The following is a 23096-nucleotide window of genomic DNA, read 5'->3' on the forward strand; positions in this document are numbered from 1 at the left end:
GCTGCGGTCTGTCCCGGGCATCCGTCTCAGCCTTGTTTTATGCCTTAGTGCAGGTCTGGACGAACGGGATAATGGGATGTCCAATCACAGAAATCTTATTTCCATTGACCGCAGCTTCGTAAGTGAGTCGTAGAAGGGTCTTAACAAATTGGATTTGGCCAATGGATGTGAAAAATACAGGGCCTCTGTATACATGTGTGAGTGTATCTATGCTGTCTCATCCACACATCATCAGGGCTGGCGGCAGCACCGTGACACACCCACTCGGCTGCTACAGCTTGCCCACTGTTAACCGCTCTTAAAAATGGTTTAGGTACATCAGCACTAAGGCTGGGTGTATTTCCTACAGCCTTAAAATATGATACACATTGTGATACAGAGGCCACTTTGCAATATATATTGCGATATATAGTTATTTTTAATTTGAGTATCTATTGATATATTGGTATCTATGGATACCAATATCTGTCTTTTTTTGTTCGTTACAAAATTAGTCTAGTGCGTTTTTCTTTTTCTTCTTTTAAAATAAGTCAACATAGCTCACATGTTCACCACATCCATCACTCACATTCTGGCCACATGATACTGGTGTTGTATGCCTATTTATCTTATATATAGGGTTTATGGGATTTATGGGATTTTAGGTTTTTGTGCTGATATTTTTTTCTGATATCCGATCCAGTGATTTTGACGAGTAACAGTTATTTGACACTGCACATGTCTCAGGACTATCATCACAGCATTTGCTGAATCAATACACACACTGACACAATATTCTGTTGTATTATTTTATTAGTATGTTTCAATAATTTATCTAATTTTTTATCCTAACCTCATGCAGTAAATTCAATTTCTTAAAGAATGTCTCATAGTTTCTATATAGTATAACTCTGTGTACATTACACACTATTTTCTCTTCTCTTTGTTTCTCTCTGTATACAGTGGTTGTTTTCTTAGCTCACTGTTGGCACCAGACTTTCCCTCAGATTCATTATCAGCCAGTTCACCTGCTTTTAACCTGATTAGTGTTGGTGTTAAGTCCACGAGTTTACAGACAAATTGTTTATTTTGGTGCTCCATAAAGCTGCAAGTGCATCCAAGTACAATACTTAAATATAGCCTGACCACAGAGCTAAGCCAGTAATCATTATCACAATAAGATCATTGGGGGTATCAACAGCTAAGTCTAAAAAAAACTAAAGGTTTTGCTATCACTTTGGTTGCCTAGAGGCTTTAGATTGTCTGTGACTTGGATTCGTGTTTGTGACTCTGATTCATTAACACTGATATATAGATTTCATCTTATGCACTAAATATTTGATAGCAGTTACTTGGGATTTGAGTGTCTGACTCAAGGGCAAACAAAGCTTACCTAAGTGTTTGTTTCAGTTGGCCATAGATAACAAGGCTTTGATCAAAAAGTGCTGACTGAGAGTCTGGATCCACAACCACTGTGGATTTTATAAGTTACACCCGCTGACGTCTGCCTTTCATTGTGTGCTCTGCAGAAAGAAAAAAAAAATACACCATACCTATTATTATCATTCACCAAAGCAAACGTCTAATCACCTCTAAATTTCACAATTTTTCAATCAAGCACGGGATTATTTTCTCCTTTATCACTTCACTTCACATCAACTGTTATAGACTCAGCAGATAAAGTAGGAGGATGGTCTGCTTACCACGGAAAGAAGCATAAAACCATCCAAGCTGTCCAATAAGTCTGTGTGTCACAGGGTTTCACTGTGTCATTTTATAAGGGCCATATTGTTTTGTGTTCATCCACTCAACCGGGGAAAAGCTGTTTGAAACAAGCAACATATTGAATTTAACATAACTTCCTTTTTGTCCTTTTTGTTACTGCTGTTACTGGGGATTCTTGTCTTTAGAAAACAAAGTTATGGTCTTATTTACTGTGGGTGTAACTCTGATAAATATCATCATTGTCTTGAAGTAGCTAAGGTCTCTAGTTAGGTAGTAGTTAATCGTTCAGTCTCATCCCAAAGCTGTAAAATACTAATGTCCTCCAGCCAGGCAGATGTTTGTATGGCAGATGTGACCTTAGGCAAACCATCCACTGATATACTGATATCCAAATGTCTTTTATTGTCCTACTTTCTTTAGACTTTTTTTTCCCTTTTTAGACTGCTTTGCAGTGTAGGCAGTTGTTGCTGACTCTTCAACTGCAGCTTTTGATATTGATTGATTTAAATAATGCTGAAAGGTTATGATGGAATTGTTGCTCAACAATGGGCTCAATAATGCCAAAAATAGGTTGCCGACCCCACCGTTTAAATGTTGTCTTTTTAATTGTGTTCCATTGAAGTGTGGCATGTCTGCTTTGCAGAAAGTGAATGCTTCCTGCGTGAGATGTACCAGAGACACGCACATGTTGCGTGGCTTTTTTTGTTTGTTATAGAAGTGTGGCCCAGGTCGGAGATAAAGCTGGAGATGGAAGACATTCTTCACTGTAGTTGTATTCAACAAACCACACAACATATCCACATTAACAAATATCGTTACATTTGTTAATGCGGATGTTGTTGTTGTCATTTTGCAGAGAGAGACACTGATGCTGAGTTAGCTACTGTATGTCTGTTGCATGTGACATTTTGTCCTCTGGCTTTATTGAACAACTGTGTCATTGCCTTGTGCCAGTATGGGGTCACGGACAGTGTGAAATTACTGGAAATGGCTCTCCCCTAAAGCACTAATTAGTGAGCTTGGAGGTTTTATAGCTTTCTAGAGGAGCTTTCCACTTGAAGACATTTTTTTTGTCCTTGTTTACACATGTTTGCCATGGCAACAGAGTCACAGCAATTTAGTTGTTGATTGGGCGTTGGCTGTAGCAGCGAGATTGGTCTTTGTTTCCACATAGAGCCGCGTTTTGTCCGTTCACTCCCTGTCAAAACACGGGATTAACAAAAAGATGCTCAGCAGTGCTCCAGCAATTTATGCCAAAATTTGCCGTCGGGTTGAAGCATGATGATCATCATTTTCACGCATAAAGGACACACTGTTTACTGTTCATCTGTTCCTCTTATACATTACACTGAAATCAGCTGAAGATATTATATATATTATATAAATATCTACAGTAGATTGCTCTTTGAAAGCTCAAAGGGAAAACACCACATGCTGTGACTGTAGAATATTTCCTTTAATTTTTTTTCTGAAGTAGAAAAAGGAAAAAGATAAACACCTCAAAGCATGAGCCAGAGATCAAATTAACAATTAAACAACAGCGTGTGCCTGACTCAGTTTACGAGACAACCTAAATGCAACATGGCTGACTCCATATATTCCATTTCCTTTACATTTTTCTTGCCTTCCTTGGCTGCTTAATCGACCTCGTGTCAGTCTTTACAACAGTGGAATAAATAAAAGAAGTGAAGTCCAAGTGAAGCTGGCTTATTCTTACTCATGTATATATTTCTGTATTTATTCATTACTTCCTGTCGCAGGGTCCCAAGTTGTGTGTTGCCTTTCGATTCAGCAGTGAGCAGCATAGCTAATGCGCTAACATTGTTACAGGAATCAGATGAATCCTAAAAACCTTCTTTAGATGTGTGTCCATGTTACATTTGTTTCTTGAATAAAAAAACTAAATATATTTGAGGCAGAAAACCGTATAGAAACTTTTAATATTACATATTGCCTGGTAGTATCTGAATGTTGCTGTGGGTCACCTGTGTAGGTTACAGTGAATTGTGTTGTGCTGTTGTCTTGAGACCAGAGATGAAACCTGTGCTCACCAGATGTTACACAGCGACCTCTCCCTCTCTCTCTCGCTCTCTCTCCCTCCCTCTCTCTCTGCCATCTCTCTTGCTTCTTCCTCTTCACACCTCCACCTTCACGTCCCTGCTGTGTGTCTGTCAGCACTTTCCCAGTGATGGTGTTAGACATGGCGTCAGGCGTCGTGGTGCCTGGTCTGCCGGCTTCTGCCAGCTCACACTGTGACCTCCAGCTCTGCCACCTCGGCTCCTCGTGCCAAGGCCACAGGAGGCCACTGCTGGGAGACACTGAATCAATGTCCTTTGCCAGGATATGAATCTTTTCATGTCCACTGTAATGGAGCACAATCTTTCCTGAAACAGAAACTGGCAGTTTTAATTTCAGTTAATTTCTAATGGCATGTATGCTTACCCCCACCAAACAGGTTATGTTTTTCTGTCTGTTTGTGAGCAGCATAACTCAAAATGTATAGGATGGATGTTGATGGAATTCTCAGGGCATGTAGGTTAGGGCCTAAGGGAGAAATTGGAAAAAAATAAATAAAATACATATATATATACATATATATATTGGAGGGACAGTGAAATACATACAAAATGTGCATTCAGTCTTTATTGGGTAAGTTTTGTTTTTCATCACAGACCAGAGAGAAAAACTACAATTTCTCATGGTTTGCTTTAGTGTGTTTTTTTTCAGTATATGGGCCATAGTACAGTGGTGATTTGTGACAAAAGACAATTTGTCATTTTGGAATAATTTGATTTTGTCTGGCTGTCACTTCCTTAACAAATTGCTCCTCTTAATGAGGTTTCAGCTTCCTCGCAATTAGCTCACTCATCACAAGACTGTCTCTGTCTGCATATAGTCCACTGAAGAGCTTTGACTTCATTCAGGAGCATTTCTCCTTGTGAAATCTCCAGTTTAGCTGCGTGTTACCTGCTGTAATGATGTCAGTCTTATTCACCCCCGTGTAAGAGTCACAACACAAGTCACAGGACACATGGTTGATCATTTGTCGATTTGGACAATGGACAATGATGAAGCGTAACAGAAGTGTCCTTTCATTTATCCTCATTGTGCATTCACCCTGATTATAATTTTATGTTGATTTCCCTTATTACAAAAAAATGTTGGCAAGATAATTTTTGTGTGTATTTTTAGGGCTGTCAGTGTTAAAGGTTTAAAATGTTAATCGCGTTTAATTAACTGCCAACCTTAATGTGTTGTTTTTTAAATCTCATGCAGGATCTTGTGCCCCACGTGTCGGCACATATTAAAAAAAAAAACTATCAAATAATGGACAGCTTGTGTAGAAATCCCATTTCTTATACAGTACAGAAATTGTGATATAATCAGTAATGTTTGACACCATTAATATCCACCACAGACTCTATTTTGACACATTTTAGCTTTCCCCAGTTTCTGGGTCAGTGTGTCTGTCCTGTGGCTGGGGATGATGGGGCAGTATTGACCAGCAAAGGGATGAGCTGAGGATGAGATGATTGTCTCCGGCATGCACCTGGGTGATAAGAAGCAGCTCATGTCCTTCTTAGCTTTTGGGCCCGACAGCTACAATATAATTCCCCCGCTGTCCTCTCCATAGCCCCTGTCCTACCCTGCTCTGCCCTCAGGAGCTCCTTAGGGAGTGCTGACTCAGGTGACTGGGTTTTAAACACCATCCCCATCCCCCTTTCCATCTTCCAGGGCTTGTATATGACCTTGCCTCCACCCACAGAGTGAGAGGCGGGAGGAGTAGAGGGAGGGCAGAGGTGGGTGGGGATAGGACTAGACCCTCATTAGCCCAGGCTGAGGTGGGACAGCTCAGGAAAAGTGTGCTAATTACCCCACTAATAATGTCCTTGCCATTTATGGCTTAGAGCAACCACTTTGCCATGGGATAATAACCCCATCACCTCTTTGAGAAGTTCATGATCACTTCAAGTGATGGACAGAGAGTGATGTTATGAAGCAGTGAGATGATTGAAATATCTGGCTGCAGTCTATGAGTGTTGTGTAGTTTGTTGAAGTCACCGTGACGCAGATGCATTATTATATGACTTTAAGCACAATTTAAAAAACAAAAAAAAACAAAAAAAAACTTCCTTGCATCTCATTTTCCTTTTGAAGATAACCATTGGGCTCAGACACAGATAGCTACTAGTTTTAGCAATTTACGCTTAAAAAAAAGAGAAAGAAGTCTGTCATTAGTTGAAAAAGTTTGCAATCAAGCATCTCCCTGCTTAGCAACCAGTGGGGACTGTTGTGTCTGGGACTGTTTTCTGAGTCATTGGTTCTCTGTGACGGCAAGGTGACTGGTGAAACCAGCACGGCCAGCATTAGGCCCTCTACACTCCCCTTCATCTTTCCTGTTAGTGGAAAACAGCTTGGCGACCGGCAGCCTGACATTACAGCGGGAGCCTGTAATCATGGGACTGTAAAAACCCAAATCCAGCAGCCGCAAACATTGTGGCCTCGTCATAGTGGTGGCAGCTAAGAGCCATTCACCACTTTTGCCCCATAAACGGTGCTTGCTGTGTCACACCAGAACCCCTTCATGGATGATTCTGCTTTCAATAAAGTTGTCGGTTAAGCCTGTAAAGGAGAATTGTGCTGACAATTGAGGATGCTGATGCTGTCTAAGTAGCATGCATGACTTCAGCGTGTTTTTTCCAGATTCATTTGTGGACAAAGTGACAGTTTACAAGAACTTTACTGTTCATTTGGGCTTTAGAACATGCTTCGGTGTCAGCTAACACTAGATGACATGTCAACTAAAACATATTTGACCCTGTTCTTCTGCTACCATACAAGCTGGTTGCCATTACACTGTAACTATACTTGTGCTGCATGGTTGCTATCCTCCCCTCAAATGCTAAGCACCTATTTCCCATCATTATGCGATTTAATGCGATCAGGATGGTAATCAGATTGCAAATGAAATGCCTTCATGACACAATTGTGTGGGTCCACTGGTGTGGGGAGGATAGAGAGGAGGTGGGTGGAGCATTTGGAGGGACAGAGTGGCTCCAACCAGATCCAGGCCTAATCTGTAAACCCTCCTCCTGCTCCTCCTGTGGCTGCTGAAGGGCACGACAGGTGTGTGCACGTGAGGATGGAACGGTTTTGTTGTGAAGGACCTCAGATGTAAAGCTGGTGATTTTTGCTGTTGTTTATGTCATTATTCTGACTCTGTTTGGTCATTGTGTTGCATGACAATTTTTCTTTACCAAGAAAAAGTGTCATACATTGTGCATAGATTCATTGCAAAAAATTAATGCTTGCTCCATTTAATCTTAAATATTCATAACTTGTCCTTTCAAATATGCCAATTTCTTAATTTCTGTAAAAACAGCCTCAGTTTAGGGTTTTAAGATGCTAAACTACTAACTACCAATATGTTCGTTAATACATCTTAGTGTGGAAGATGAGTAGGGATGAGGCCCAGAAGTGCTGGATGCAGTAGTCTGTCAGTGTGTATTACACACCTCAGCGGTGAGAGCTGGTTTACAGGACAGTCACCTGTATCTGCAAAGACTGTGTAGGGGCATGAGTCTCATAGTAGACAGGTCTGTCTAGATGGAGGATTTCTGTGGTAAGGACCAGAGTGTGTGAAATGTTTTAAATTTATGCTCTGCTGCTTTAGATTGCATTGTGGAATTAAGATTGTTTGGACATACTTTTAAACCCTTTTCCCCCTCTCTTTTTCTGTGTGTGTGTGTGTGTGTGTGTGTGAATGTGCGTATGCGTGGATGTTTATATGTTTGTTACAGTCGTGACAGTGATCTCTCTTCAATCATTTCCAACCTGCACCACACCAGACAGCACGGCATGCCCGAGGGCCACTCAGCCTCCGACCACAACACCAGTACGGGAAACACAGGTAGGACTCAACGGTGCTGTATGTATGTGTGTTTAAAAGAAAGGTAGAAGAATGTCTTCTTTTTCTCTCCCCCGTTTTCCCACTCTGATGATATATCTTTCATTTCATCTCCCGTGACACATGTAAACGTTCCATGCCCCCCATTTAATTTACCCTAATTTGTGTGATTGGAGGACTTTTACATAAGCGTATTACTCATTCCTGAAGGTTGCTGTAGAGTTGATTACTTAATGTTCTTCCCACATTCTCTGCCACACTCCAGGATTTTTGTTAAACCCCTTGTTTTAAATTACCTCTGAATAAATAGCTTTGTTTGCCATTAATCCATTTTCATGTGAGCAGAGGAAGCCGTGGTGTGCGGACGCTAAGCTAAGAGCTTTTCTTGCAGCTTACAGACAGAACATAGACAGCATTTAATCACAGCTATTTGTCAAGTAGCGTGTATGAGGACATACGGTTGTGAATCTGCCTCTGTGAATATCAATATTCAGTGACCAGCCCACTCAGGATGTTTCTGCCACTGTGTTTTCGTTATACCTGTTAGATATTCACATACTAAATGTTTGTGCAGTTACTGCATCCTAACAAGGTATGACTGATGGCAACTGCGACCCAAACAAACTTTCCACATTAACATATAATTATCATATAATTGTAAAAAAAAAAAAAAAGACAAAAATAATTACTATTCGTTAATTATTTTTTGATACATTTTTCTCCAATGCTGATGCCCACCAAAGAAAAATACCTTTGGTGAAAATGAATTAGCTATACTAAAAACATTCATCATGAAATCCATAATTTTAAACACATGCATTTAGTCCTAATTAAAGTATGGATTGGCTTCTTCTTATCAGTGAAGACCATACCTTTGCTCCACTATTGCCCAGGGTTCGACCCTGTCCTTCACCCCATTAGCCAGAGGCACAGCGAGAGAGGTATAATCACCCCAGACCCCTCGGTACCTCGGTACCCTCTCTCTGTGGGTTCATCTCGTTTGTCTGCCAGATTAATTGTCCATACGGCGCCTGTGATATCAGTCGGGGTGGGTGGAAGGTAGAGGGTATTAAGACTGCTCAACAGCCAGGGTCTTAGACTTAGTTTGGGATGGATTTCCACCCAAATACTGGTCTAATCATCTGCTAATTTTGATGGCGACATTGGGGCCCTAAGTAGCTGACTTGGGTGGGTGACGTTGACGAAGGAGGGAGTGAACACAGTGTGGCCTTCACCAGAAGGGGCCCAGGACCCTAAAATGTGAGTCTAATATGATCAGCCACTGGTTCTAATTCTGTCTTAGATGCACACACTATTCAAAAACACACAATTACCCACAAACAACATGTAGTTATTTATGCAGATGTGTTCCTATGCAAATTCATATCAGTAGGTGTGATTATTCGACTTGGAGATGGTGGAAATGTAAACACAGTCTGTGACATTGTGTTTACAATGTTCTGCCAGTCAACTCTGAGATTTGATCTGATCTGTTCTCCAAAAGTTTTAAAATCTACAAGAATACTGGGAGGGAACTGGGAGTAAAACAGGAGAGAAGAAAAAAAAGAGATCAGGGATGCAGTGAAGAAGGAGAGAGAGAGAGAGAGAGAGAGAGAGAGAGAGAGGAATGAGATGAATGAGTGTGGTGGTGGTATCAGGGGAGGGCAGACGGCAGCTTTAGTTTGTGTGTGTGTGCGTGCGTGCGTGTGTGTGTGTGTGGGTCAGGAGGAAAGGGAAGCAGGTTTGCCGGGGCCGTTGCTGTGCCGGAGTGGGCCGTTAATTAAATCTGAGGGATAGACAGGAGGGCTGCCTCCCTCCTCCTCCTCCTCCTCCTCCTCCTCTCCGTCCATCCCTTCCTCCCTCATTCGCTCTCTCACTCTCCAGCTGCTGGCTATTCGGAGGCTCTGTGAGAGGTGGAGGCAAGCTGGAGGGGAGGGAGGGAGGGAGGGAGGTAGAGCAGGGGCGCCAACGCTGAGTGTCTGGCTGCCTGTGGAGACTGTAAACTGTGGCTCTGTGGTCAGACTGGAGACTCATACAGGCAGATAAGGTGTTTTTGGACCGCTGCTCTCTCTCTCTCTCCCTCTCCCCACTGCTCTCCTGAACTCAAGACTCCCAGGGACAGTTAATGTCTGCTCTTGTGTGTGTTGTGTGTGTGCACACCTTTACGTGCGTCATTTAGAATGTATGGTTTTTAAATTGTTCCATTCCTTGCATGTGATAATGCAGCCCAGTGTGTTTTGTGCGAGACGTACGACTGCTTTTAAATTATCGCATGATTAGCATAAAAAGGCAGTTCTAAAAAAAAGGAAACACTTGAGGATTGCTGATTATATTAGCTCTTTCATACATTAGCATGAAGGGAAATGAACAGTGTAAATATTTTAAAACATCCTACTGGTCAATAGGAATTCAATTGTACTGCCACAACAAAATGGAGTCTATGGGTTATAACTGTATATGCCATTAATACCTCTGTTTAGAATTCACTTATGAAAAACAATAAATAGCTGAAAGTTAATGGAGAAAATTGATTTTTTTTTCTTTCAGGACAACTTTTTCCGCATTTGTGCCAACTTTTGTGTTCAACAGTTATCTCTGTGTTTGATACAGTTAATTTCCTAAACATACCTAAAATCAGCTAAAGCATCAGCTGCTCCCGTCACTATATAAAAAATTATCTCAAAAGTAAAATTAGATCTATCATCTTTTACCAGTAAATAATTTAATTACAATGAAGACATACTAATGAGTTTTTTATAACCAACTTCTACCGTCCCAGGTTCTTGCAGTCAGAAAAAAAAACACTGCCTCTGCTGACATCACTTCCTGTGCATCGTCCCCTTTGCACCGGACGACAGACTGCACCGATCAGAGCAAAAACAAACACTTACATGAGCATCTAGTAGGAAGGTCGGCCATATTTTAGTTAGATGACAACACATTCTCTCCCTCACATGCTGTTCTTCCTGCTCCTTCCTTCTTAAATTCATGGCTTCCTTGTAAAACAAACAAGAAACACCAAACAGCAACAAAAACAAGAAAAACAATTTGAGGAGCAGTTTGTTACTGTGTGTGTACTTTCGCACACATTGGCAGTAGTGCATCCTCCCCTCAGCATGAACAGGAGCACTTCTCTCCCCTTCTCCGTCACCCCTCCCCCGTAGTTGCATTGGCCCGCGAGCCAATCAATGGCAGGGCTTTCAGGGCCGACGGAGGCCCCGGCGCACGGAGGGGTGATCAATAAGTTATTAGCACCATTCTGTCAGCTGTAATGTGGAGATTGATCGGGGGGCTGCGGCTGGCGGCTCACCCCACATCCCTGCCTGTCACTTCCCCCCTGCCTCGCGTGGCCCTCCTCCCCCCAGCCTGATAAAGATGACAGATTAACGGAGTAAGAGAGGAATTAAGGAGTCTGGCTGTCTGAGCTGTCACCACGCTCCATGGGATGGAGAAAGGAGAGGAGAAGGGCTAAAGTTTGAGGGAGGAGAGGAAATCTGGGAGTATAAGAGAGAGGGGGGAACGGTCCCCTGCGGATGGTTCACCCTAGTGGTGTCACATGAAAGAGAAGTAGTTTAGGTTCCCGCTGTTCTCTCTTTTCTCTTGGTGGGTGGAACAACAGATAATGGGCAGAATGACTTGTAAGGTGGCAGAGACAGTGAGACAGAGGCTACAAAGTGTTTCTTTAAAACGTGACTTTGGTCTGTTTGCTGAGACTCTGTTTAGACCTGGTTTAACAGCTGTCCTCAGTGATCCGATCACACGTGGACAGCCTTGAGTAGGACTGTTCACACCTGCCAACTCCTGGATGCATCACATACGATCATGTCTGGCATCCCTGCCCTTTATTCAAATGCACTTTGATGTCGAGACTTTTGGCAAGAACAAAATTGTGCTTTAAATGATTGTACAGATCCGTGTCAATAGTGTGGCAGTGGCTGCAGATAAATGAACACATTTATTTTCTTCTATTTTTTTATCTGCTTTTATGAAATGTGACCTTGCGTATTGAGAACGGTTTAAATGTGTTATTAGTATTATTACATGAGAGCTGATTGGTGTAAAAAAGTGAGGAGGCAGTCTCTAATCTGTCCTGAGGATGGTTTTGGTCTTGATCTGCACATGATCATGATCAGAATGGATGTTAATACCAGGTCTCAACATACCAGGTCTTTATTTACCATAAAAAAATCTAATCATCATCATCATCATCATCAAACAAAATCATAGTAGCTTCACTTTTTACAGCTAAAGTCATGGCCCTAAACCCGAAATAAATCTCTCAACTCCATAAACACTAAGTAACATTAACCAGGAGGTGATATGAACAGGCCCAGAGTAGAAAAGCTGACTGCAAGCTGCGCTAGTGGGAATAAAAGAGCTAGCATATATGCTCGAGCCCAGCTCGGGGTTCGGCATTAAAAGGGAGTGCCGGTGCTTTAAGAAGTCCTATTTAATTGGCTTTAAAAGCTTTCCAGCCTCAAATCTGTGGCCCTTGGGCACTTGCTCAGGAGACGGAGCGTCTTGAATGAGGTCGGCTCAAGAGACGACTCAAGTGTGTGTGTTTGATCATGAGAGGCTGCGGGTGTAAGCATATGCATGTGTTTTGTGGAAGAAGAAGTTTTACCAATGGAAGCTTTCTTTCTCTCTCTCTCTCTCTCTCTCTCCCTCTCTCTCTCTCTCTCTCTCTAATATTTCAGTGATGGGGTGAATAGAGACCCTTATTATTTTCTTTTGTCTCTTTTCTCTGTTAAAGGAAGGCTAACATGGTTTGAAAATAAGAAGAAAAACAGAGTGAGACGTCTTCATAAAATAGATGAAAGAAATCGAAATTGTGAAAAACAGTGTGTGTATTTGACATGATGCGTGTGTTTGTGTGTGTTCTTGTATTTGTTACCAATTAATGACCTTTTCTGGCATAAACACTGACTTTCTCAGGACTAGTTGTCTTTATGAAGACCAAAACCTGGTCCTAATGAGGCAGAACCTCATTTCTGAGGAACTGGTTAAGTTTAAGGGTTACGTTAAGGATAATGCTTTGTTTAGGATAGCTTTGTGTAACTTTTTGTGTTTGTGTGTGTGTGTGTGTGTGTGTGTATGTGTGTGTATGTGTAGTAGTAGTAGTAGTAATAGTAGTATGTGTATCTTTGTGAGGTCCAAAAAACATACAAACCTATGTTTGTCTGTGTCTCATGTCTCTAAAGTGCTTTTTCAGGGTTAAGACCTGCTTTTAGGGTTAGGGTTAGACTTGTGTTTAGGTTAGAGTTAGGCACTTTGTTGTGAGTGGTATCATTATGTCTATGATGTGTCCTCACTAAGACATACAAACAAGTTTGTGTGTGTTCTTGTACGTGTATTTTTGGAAGGACCAACAACTTATAAACCAAAGGAGTGAGGACATCTTGGCAAAGTGAGGACATTTTGACTGATTCTCACGTTCTGTCGGCCCTTAAAGGAGCTTTTTGAGGCTTAACACTTGGCTTTAGGGTTAGGATTAGAATTGGCTTAGAGTTAAGGTAAGGCATTTAGTTGTGACGGTTAAGGTTAGGGTAAGGGGTTAGGGAATGTGTGCTCCCACTGTCTCTTTAGGATGTATAGGGAGAACATTTCCTCAGGACCTGAGACGCAACATCAAACAGTGGATCATTAGTGAAACAAAACAAAACTCTCTGAATCCTGACTAAATCTTGTTCGGTCTCCTCTCTCTCTCTCTCTCTCTCTCTCTCTCTGTGATTATCTGTATTTTTATCAATGAAAATGGCCACAAGTTTAAAGGATGGGTTAAGGGTTAAAGGTCAGATTTCACTCCAGTACTGCTCGGGTTATGGTCACAATGAACAGACACATGGCAGGAATTGCCAGCTGTTGTTTGCTTGGGTATTCCTATTTTTTAGCACCCTGTTCATTGTCTCCCTCTGTGCTATTTATACTTGCTGTGCAAATGATGAAGAATGGCTTTGTTGAAGAAGAGATACACAGGGAGAGAGAAACCTCCTTTAGGGAGGAAAATAAAATGAACCCCCCCCACCCCCCCCATCCCTAAAAATTTGCATATGAGAGAGAGCGAGAGAAACGGAAGCAGTTGCTGCTGTGGCTTGGCTGTCTGTGTGGAGGATAAACAGTGTTAGAGAAAAAACAGAGGTGCATGAGATAGAAATAAAGAAAAGACAGTCAGGGTGAGAGAGAGAGAGAGAGAGAGAGAGAGAGAGAGAGGGAGCGCAATGACACACACAGCTTTTTCCTTCCTGCTGGCGCTGTGTGTTATGTGCTCTGGATCCCCTCCCTCTCTGATTAGGCCTGTATTGATTTGAGGTGTGTTGGGGGGTGGGTGGATGTGAGGCGATGGGGTGGGAAGGAAGAGTGGGATGAGAAGGGAGGAGAGGAGGACGCAGTAAGCAGTGCTGTAATTGTACACTGGATCCTCTTAGGTGGCAGGGGAGGAGGTCAGGGAGAGGAGGGAGCAAAGGAGGAGGACGATGCAGGGAGGGTGTTAATGGGAGGTGAGAGAGAAGCGATGGAAGGAGAGCACAAGTACACCTAGAGGAGAAGAGAGGAGGTGTGTTTATGAGTGGAGGATAGCAACAACATGGGGGTGAGGGGTGAGTGAGGTGGGAAAACTAAAAATAAACGCATAATATAGACTTAAGTAGGCTGAGAGGAATTTCTCAAAAACAGCTGAGCCTCTTTCATCGTTGTGGTTCACTCCCAGGGTTCAGTGCCAACATCTGGAAAAAGAGAAAATAAAAAAGAATGAGCGAGAGGAAGAACAGTGATAACATTTAAGGACACAGGAAAGAGACATTGGAGGAGACACAGAAAGACAGAACCCTCCGCCCTCCCTCAAGCAGACAAACCCACACGTGAACGAGCCGGGCAGATCTGTCATCCACAGCGGTGCAGGCCTCCTCTCATCTTTGACAGAACAGGCACATCTCTAGACGCCCCTGGCTTGCTTCACTCGCTCGGTTTCTCTCACTCTCTCCACCTGTCACTTTTTCACCTATCTTTGACTCCTTTTCACTCCCTCTCCCCCTTCCAGCTCTGCATTTGCAAAGCAACCGCCATGTATGCAGGTAGACACAGACCAGAGCGGTAATATCCCGCATTTACTTGGGTGTTTTGTACTGACTGCACTTTGTCTTTGTGCATGTGTTTACAGATGCCCTTCTAGGCAAGAGGAGAAGCTTCTCTCCCAGCAGCAGCAGCGAGTGTCCCTCTGACAGCAAGAAGTCACGTAGCGTATCCCCCAAAGGTAAGAGCTGGTAGCATATTTGCACTTTTTGGTTGATACAGATGTGTATGGGCGTGCGCTCTGAGAGGAAGCTGGTGAACGGGGGTTAGAGTGACACGTTGGAAGCTGTAGAGAGAAGAACAGGGAGAAATGCAGTGGTATTGATTTAGCTGCTGGTGGTCAGAGTGTTGGGGTTAGGGTGATGATGGCAATGCATGCACATATAGATCCACACGCTGCCGCACACACATGCTCATTTTTCTCACATGCTCAATGACACACTTCCATGTCATCCCTCTATTAACCCTCTGCCTTGCACAGTTTCATATATATATATGTATATATATATATATATATATGTATATACTTTATATGAATTAGCCTTACATTAGACAAAAATGTTTCCAACATCCATACACATCCGTATTTATATTCAAGGTAATGGACTGTTTCATTTAGGTCAACTTTGAATGACGTAACCCTAATGTGAAATGACCATGTAGGTTTTTACAGAACTTTGACTGACTGCTAGAACAGGCAACAACATGTACATCGTACACTCAACCCTCCTGTGTATTACCTTAAGGCACATAGCAAATGTGCGACCACATTTGCTTATTACTGTATATGACAGCTGTAACGTCCGGGAGGAACCCTTTATGAAACAACAGAGTGAGGAAGAAAATATTTGGCACTGATAATAAACCAGTCTATGGTTTATCTATGGTTTTTCATTTTATTGTTTATATGTGTCACTCATGGATCATGACCACTCAATACCGTCTGCTGCGCATTTTGCCACCGAAGCTCGCCCCGGACAACAATTCCCATGATTCTATTGCTGCATTGAGAGATTGAGGGAAAAAAAAACCTACTTTGCATTCAATAACCTGCCATTTAAGTAAGATTTTACAACATAAACACTTTATTTTTAACTTTTAATTACGGACCTTGCTGAACACCATGGCAAGACGATGCCCTTCTGTGGCTCTGGAATCCAGTCACCGTCCTCCATTATTCATATCTCCCTAGTGTGGTGTGAAACCGGGCCCCCAGCGTGGAGCCAGCACGGCCACCAGGCCTGTCCCTCTGGACTCCTGCAGAAGACTTCCTGACTGATGCATTATACAACAGGCAAAAACCAAGGGCGGCTCACCGCACATCCCGTCTCATCTCTGCAGACACACACATAGTCAAACACCATAAGCAGCATAGTCAAGATTTGGTGGGGGGGGGATAGTTTAGATGATGATGATGATGTTGATGAAGGCAGGAAGGCTTAAATACAGAATGATAAAATATTGAAATACAACCCATAAAATTTACAGCAATGAAACGGGACAAAGTGATTCAGATCAAACTCTACACTCCAAGTTGTCCAAATTATTCATAGTTAATTTAGAAACATTCGGCTGTGCATATATGGAGTTTATATGAGGTCCTGAGAGATCAGCATGAACACTTCAATGACCTTTGCCCTCTTGGGGACCTATGTCCAATAGTAGCCTGATCAGCAGCCTCCTCTTTCTTCACTGTGGAGAGAAGAAACGGTTAGTTACTTGTTACTTAGACACAACCCAGCTTCTGAAAGATACATGGATTTATTGGTGGATATGTTTTTGTGTTGGTGTGTGTGTTTATTTATCTCTGTAAGTGTGTGCTGTTAAAGCAAGCAACCAATGGAAATGCCAGATTCTCAGCGCACCACCAGCTTTGTTGTTTTCCAGTCTGTTAAATTTAAGTCTGATAAATCATTAGCATTTGGATTGGAATGACGGTCTTATATATATTAGCAAACTGTCAATGAGCTGTCAATCATACAACATGCATATGTAATGCTCAAGTATATCGGGAATAAGCCTGGCACCTAAAGCGTAAACCTTTTCACAGCAGATAATTCTTGACATGACACTTAAATCTGTGGAAGTTTTTTTCTGAAAAATGTGTTATTTTAAAACTGCATACACGTTTCCTGTATTTTCTGGATGTGTCCCAATAAGGTGACTGAGAAATAATTATACAGTATGGTCATTATAGCATTGCTAAAACAACAAATCTAATGGTGGCCTCATACTTTTGCACAATGTGTACTCTTCTTTGCATAAGAGAGACGCTGTAGTAAGCTGTGATTCACATACATTCATTGTAAGGCTGGTCCTTACTACTTTAAATGGCTGTTTAGGGGTAAGACTTGGTTTTAGGGTTGGCTTGAATTAAGGGTTAAAGTTTGGCAGAGTGAGTGTGTGTGGCCTGCTGTTCAGAAAAGCTAAACTTAAAAGCTAAAAAGAGGTTAAACTTAACCTCTACCTATATGTGTGTTCCATCTTTTTGCCTCCAATTTGGACACACATAATCAGTTAATGACTTACGCAGGTAAAGAACAGAGTATAGCGTATGGATGGAGCCACAGAGGTTGGATGCTGTCTGCTTTTATTTCAGTTGCGAACTTGGCACCCCCTGCTGTGTTCAGAAAGTGAAAAAACTTCAGACAGGCACAGACGAGTTTCACACACACACACACACACACACACAAACCTATACACTCAAGGACCTTGGGTGGATTAGTTGGAGCTTGGCGGTGGAGACAGGGATGCTTGCGTGCTTCCTCCCCCACCTCCTTCTCACCACCTCCGCTCCTCAGCGCCACTCCTGCTCGCCTGCCCGGGGCCAGGCTCAGGTTTCAATAAGAAGGAGGGTGGTAAAAATAACCCCTGCTTTCCTCTGCTTTTCCCTCCTCCTCCTCATCCTCATCCTCTTTCTCCTTCTTCTAACTCCCTAACCGCTGCCCCATATCCCCCACCGTCCTTACCTTAGATCATGTTACTATTGACAGAGAGGAAGACAGAAGGAGCGGGGTTGGGGGGGGGTTGGGGGGGTTGGGTCAGAGGGGGAGATTATGTGTGGGGACTGACAGCTAGATAGATATCATACACCACATCATCTTCACAACACCTTAAACACAGCACAGCAGTACTCCCACACACACACAATTATGAAAAGTCAGTAGTTCTTGTTCTTTTATATTAATATAATCATTATTATTAGTCAAAATAAAGAAGCAACACTTGTTATATTTTACACTCGCAGCCTCTGTAAGCATGGATACTGCTGCTCCTTCTGTCAGAAAAATGGTGAGTTCATGCTAGGGTCAGTCTCAGTCCATTAACAATGCATTTCTCTATGTGTATAGCTTCATCTAAAGAGGCTCCGAGTCCATCAGTGCCCACTTCTTAATAACAAATCTGTGTATGCATGTCTTCTGGCTCATAGTTGAAGCCGGCTATATGTCACCGAGTGCCGTGATTATGTTAATGGCGACGTGTCCTCTTTTTCTCTCAGCAATGTTGTGCAAGGTATGATTTTATTTATCCTTACGATACATACAGATTATCAAGCAAACATTACAAAATGTGCCTGAAGAACATTTCCTTACCTTTGGATTCCTCAAAAGAACTCCTGGTGGTGCTCAGAGGAATTGTCAAAAAAATAAGGAAACTGGTGAAGATTTATTTTATCTCTTGTCACTTTGGCGTGAACCGATGGTCTACGCAGTGTTTAGTTAAGCAACTCCCTGAAATGAAAGTCTTCAACTTTGAATTTTCAAAATTTGTGACGCCCCTGGAGACCTGTTGGAGATATGCTCACAACATGGAGGTGAATGTGGACTGAACGTGTTGAAACAGTGTCCACATTTAGATGAATCGTACGGCATAATAGAGCCTGGGGTCTGAAGTTCATATTTATCTTGTCATAATTTAGATTCGAATAGTGTGCAGATCGGTGGTCACATTATAAATGTCTCCCTCCTGCTTTCAGAAAACCCCCATAGTCCGGTGGTGGAGGCAGGCGGCAGCCACGGCCACATGAGCCCCGAGGATCACTACAGGCGCATGATGTCAGCGCTCAACGAGCACGGGTCCTATGAGGAGCAGCAGCAGCGCCTCTACCAACTGGCTAGCAGCATGGGTCTGCCGGGCCACGGTCAGTACAGCCTAATATTTATTTCTTTGAGACCATCATCATCATCATCACATTTCCATGCACAGTTCCTTAACTGGAAGACACAATTTCATAGAATTACTATATATATTGATGTATTGAATGATATTAAATAGGTGGCAATATTACTCCTTTCATTCTGAGAGCATTTTCCTCTCTACCAGTAAAAATGGACTCTTGAAAAATCTTGAGGTACTTTTATGGTTTTTTCCCCCTCTTTGATTTGAAGTAACTTGAGAGTAAGTTTGATGTACTTCAAACAAAGAGTTTCCTTTGGAAGCGCGTTGCCACCTTCTACATGTATATAACTTTCTTTTCCTTCACCCATTACTAAGTCTCCAAGTTGTTTGGCTGCTGTGCAACCCCCAGGATGAAGCACAGTGTTCATGGCACCATGTTAAGGTGTGCCACACTCCTGCCATTGTAAAACCTCAGCCGTGCAGACAGCTGACATTTCTATTTGTGGTGCTTGCCCACCCAGTGTCAGAGTGTCACTCAGTGTGATTTCTGACCACCAAGGTCTCTCTGCTGTTAACACCCACAAGGCATTCGCATGCATCAACACCACAATTGATCCGCACACTCTCATTGGCTGCCTGTCAGAGCTCTAAATTTCCAACAGTGAATCTCCATTTCTTCTCATTTCCATAATTAAAATCTACTGACACATTTTGTAGTATGATAGGGATAAAAGAAAATGAGTAAAGTTGCCTTGTTAAGGTTTTTACAAGTTGGGATAACATGTATTTCCCTCTGCCTGCCATTAAATGTTAATACTTTTGTCAGATTTTTGTAAGAATGTCCTTCTAGTCTTTATAACCTCTTTCAAAGTAGCATAAATCCAATCGATACCCTGGCTGAATTGTAGTTTGAGCTACTTTTTATTTTTATTTGATTAGTAATGAATTTTAATTGCTGGCTGCAAATCTAGGGGGCGAAGCCTATAAACGCTTTAATTGCCTTTTCCCCATGTCTTAGAAGAGTAAGAGGCAAGATGCAGTGCATTATGGGGTTTTTATGGCCTAGGGTGCAGTCTGATCGCTGCTTCCTTTCCCCCAGAAGCCTTCCTGGTAAGAAACAGACGCTGTGGCGCAACACAGACGCAGTCGCTCCCTTTCTTCACTTCCACATTCCAAAGGGTTTGATCGTTTCCACACTGCTTTATTCAGCGCTCACGCATTCTTCTACTAAACCTCATTTAATCGACTTTCTGTGTGCAAGTGAAGCAGAGACAGAGATAAATTGACATCGTGAACACGAGTTTAAGAAAAAATTGGAGTCGAAAAATGGTCAAAGGAAATGAGGGCGGAAGACGAGAGGTGAGGGAAGAATAAATAAATAACTGCTGCTAGAGTGAGGAATTGAGCGAAAACCCAAACAAACAATTTCATGATTTATTAATGGTGATTAGATCACACTCTTAAGCACAAAGTCATTAAAAATGCAATGTGGGAAAAAATCCTTCGAAGCAGCTTGTGTTTACATCCACTGTTGTTTGTGCATGTCAGACCCTCTAAGTGGAAGATGTGCCATTGGCATCAAAGGCTTTACCAACGCTCCCTGACAGCGGGACATTATATTCCTGCTCCTCCACACCTGGCAACTTTCTCTTTCTAAACATGGACAGTTTATGTAGAAAACGTATAATCTTCCTCTAAGTCCTCTCTTTCTGTTATCCACACTACTGCATTTCTATTTAAAATGGCATTTCAGATTAAAAAAACAAACAAAAAACTATCTGAAATGGGTTTCTGAGAGAGTATTACAAATTATAATGACCAAAAATCATAGTGAAAAGTAAGAACAAGGATTTCTTTTAAGAGACGGACAATGAAGTGAAAGTGAAAATGAAAGCAAGCGTTGGTGGAACTTATCGTTCACAGCGGATGAAGTGGAAGGACAGGCAGGTCGATATTTTTTCCTATCTGTATTAAAACACAGCCTGAGATTTTTGAAACAAAAAATGGAGCCTGCAGCGTTTTCAAGCATCTTTTTATGACGTCCAAAAAGCCTGAGTAGTTGCGGACGACAGGTATATTCGGAGCAGAATTCATGCATTTGTGAATGAAAATGGACTAGTGTGGATGAAACTGAGGTGGGACTCGGGGACAGCTGTTTTGTCTCTGGAGAGGCTTCAGCAAGAGCCCCTTGACATTGACCTAGTCTGCCATGGGGCCCCTGTGACCCCCTTCTCCTCCCTAGTGGGCCTCTACCACCACTACCACTATCTCTGATACATCTCCCTCTCAAGCAACTGCTTTTATACCCCCTCCACTCCTCCTGCTTTCCTTACCCCCACCTCCAACTCTCCCCTCGCCTTGGTCCCTGCAGAGCACCCTTTCATGTGTTTGAAGTGCAGGGCACAGAAAATGAAAGTGTGTGTGTGCATGGAAAGGGGCAGGTGTGAGGATGAACTGTGTGCATGTGTGTGTGAATGTGTAGATGTAAGGTGATGTTTGAGAGGTTCTCTCTGGACCTGATGGGCAAAAGAAGAGTTGGGATGGGGAGGAGGGGCTGAAATTGGAGGTTGTGGTGAAGGGGGAGCAGGGGTTGCAGAAATGGCCAGGAGGGTTTTCCCTCTTTCTTCATATGATGAAAGGAGAGAGAAAAGAAAGACAAAGGTGGCGGTAGAGATTCAGTTGAAAGTGATGGGAGGGGTGGGATAGAAGGGGCATCTTCTCTTTTGTCTCCTGCAGTTTAGTTTGGTTTAAAATATGAAGCTGTACACAACGTCTCTCTATTATCATCCCAAAGAGCTGGAAAACTCCAGCGTGTGATTGGTCAAAGTATGGACAGTCGCACATAGTCAGCGTGACAAACACACCACAAATTTACTGCTGGTTGAATACCTCTACCAGAAAGAAATACTTAATTTTCTTAATTTTCTGGTGTATGGTGCAGATGGATGTCTGCTTTTGTGCACTTGCCATTCAACCAAATCCATCACAAGGCCAGCCAAGCTACAACAGCGCAGCGTTCCTCTGCCTTCTCACGCAGAGGAAAACCCGGCTTAACTGAGGGGATTTATGCCCAACTCCAGGAACGATGGCAGGAAGAAAATGGGATGGCACAAAGGAGGGATAAGCAAGATGGGATTGGTCTGAGTGGTAAACCGGGACCTCCCAAAATAACTTGTAAAGGAAGGAAATGTGAGTCTGCAGGTGTTTGTTTCCTCAGTTAGGACTCTTTACTTCCAGCAGCTGCTGAGTTGTAGGGAGTTCATTCTGGTCCGTACTTCTACAATGAACAGTGGTGGATACAGGAAACTGTGTCATTATTTTCAAGTGTCTCATCCATTCTAAAATGCAACCCCTGCAAATTTAAATGGAGCTTGCAGGGTTTTCAAACTCTAAAACACCAGCATGGTATGGATGACACGCATATCCTGAGCAGCATTAATGCATTTTTAAATGAAAACGTAGTACTGTGGGTGGGTGTTGCCTAAATCTGACTGCCTACTCTAGACATCAAGACATCACTCATAGATACATTATCTTGTCCCTTATCCTAACCTTAACCATCACAACTAACTGCCTTAATCCTAACTCATAACCTAATTCTAACCTTAATCCTTAAACCAAGTCTTAACCCTCAGAAAGCTCTTATAAATGTGTGAGATGTCCTTACAATGATAGGTTGGAATAAAAAGTGAGCAGGTGAACGAGAGAGAGAGCGGACCTAAGCACGCTCCATGAAAGAGAAGCTTTACAAACATGAATGGGATAAAAAGAGAACAGTAACAAATACCAGACAGAGGAATTTTAGTAAAACTATATATACATTATATATTCTTGATGCACTACAGCTATTTAGCATATAAAAGTCTGGGCCACTGCTGCCACTGACTCATCCTTTTATACTGTACTATACTATTTTATACTAAAACTGTGTCATATCTGGCAGAATAAAGAGGCCATTAAATAGCATAACATTTTAAAAAAAACATTTTTAATTTATGTATATATTACATTTTGTAATTTTTGTGGGTGGGGTCATGCTGGTAGAATTTGGACTAATGACCTCAGTGTTCTCCATCCATCTTCTACCACTTTATCCTCCCTCATGTGGAGGATAAAGTGGTAGAAGATGGATGGATGGACCTCGGTATTAGATGACTGGTTATGTCCCTGGTCAAAGTCATTTCAAGTTTTACTGTGTGAGCTCTAATAGGAGCTATGCCTATAAAATCACCCAAGTAAGGTAATATGTGCTTGGATGTTAGATATTTTTACCAAATGTAAGTGAATGGAGATTGAA

At 42.3% G+C, this 23096-nt stretch overlaps 1 protein-coding gene across 2 annotated transcripts in view; it reads left to right on the forward strand.

The window, feature by feature from the left end:
- The window catches only part of samd11 (sterile alpha motif domain containing 11), a 57934-nt gene that overhangs the window by 21519 nt on the left and 13319 nt on the right, over window positions 1-23096 (forward strand). For both annotated transcript variants that reach the window (XM_058641940.1, XM_058641941.1), the window contains exons 4-6: window positions 7506-7615; window positions 14769-14861; window positions 18657-18821. In XM_058641940.1, coding sequence (XP_058497923.1) covers window positions 7506-7615; window positions 14769-14861; window positions 18657-18821 — 368 coding nt within the window. The remainder of the gene's footprint in view (window positions 1-7505; window positions 7616-14768; window positions 14862-18656; window positions 18822-23096) is intronic.

The sequence above is a fragment of the Solea solea genome, chromosome 11 (assembly GCF_958295425.1).
Source record: "Solea solea chromosome 11, fSolSol10.1, whole genome shotgun sequence".
NCBI lineage: Eukaryota > Metazoa > Chordata > Actinopteri > Pleuronectiformes > Soleidae > Solea > Solea solea.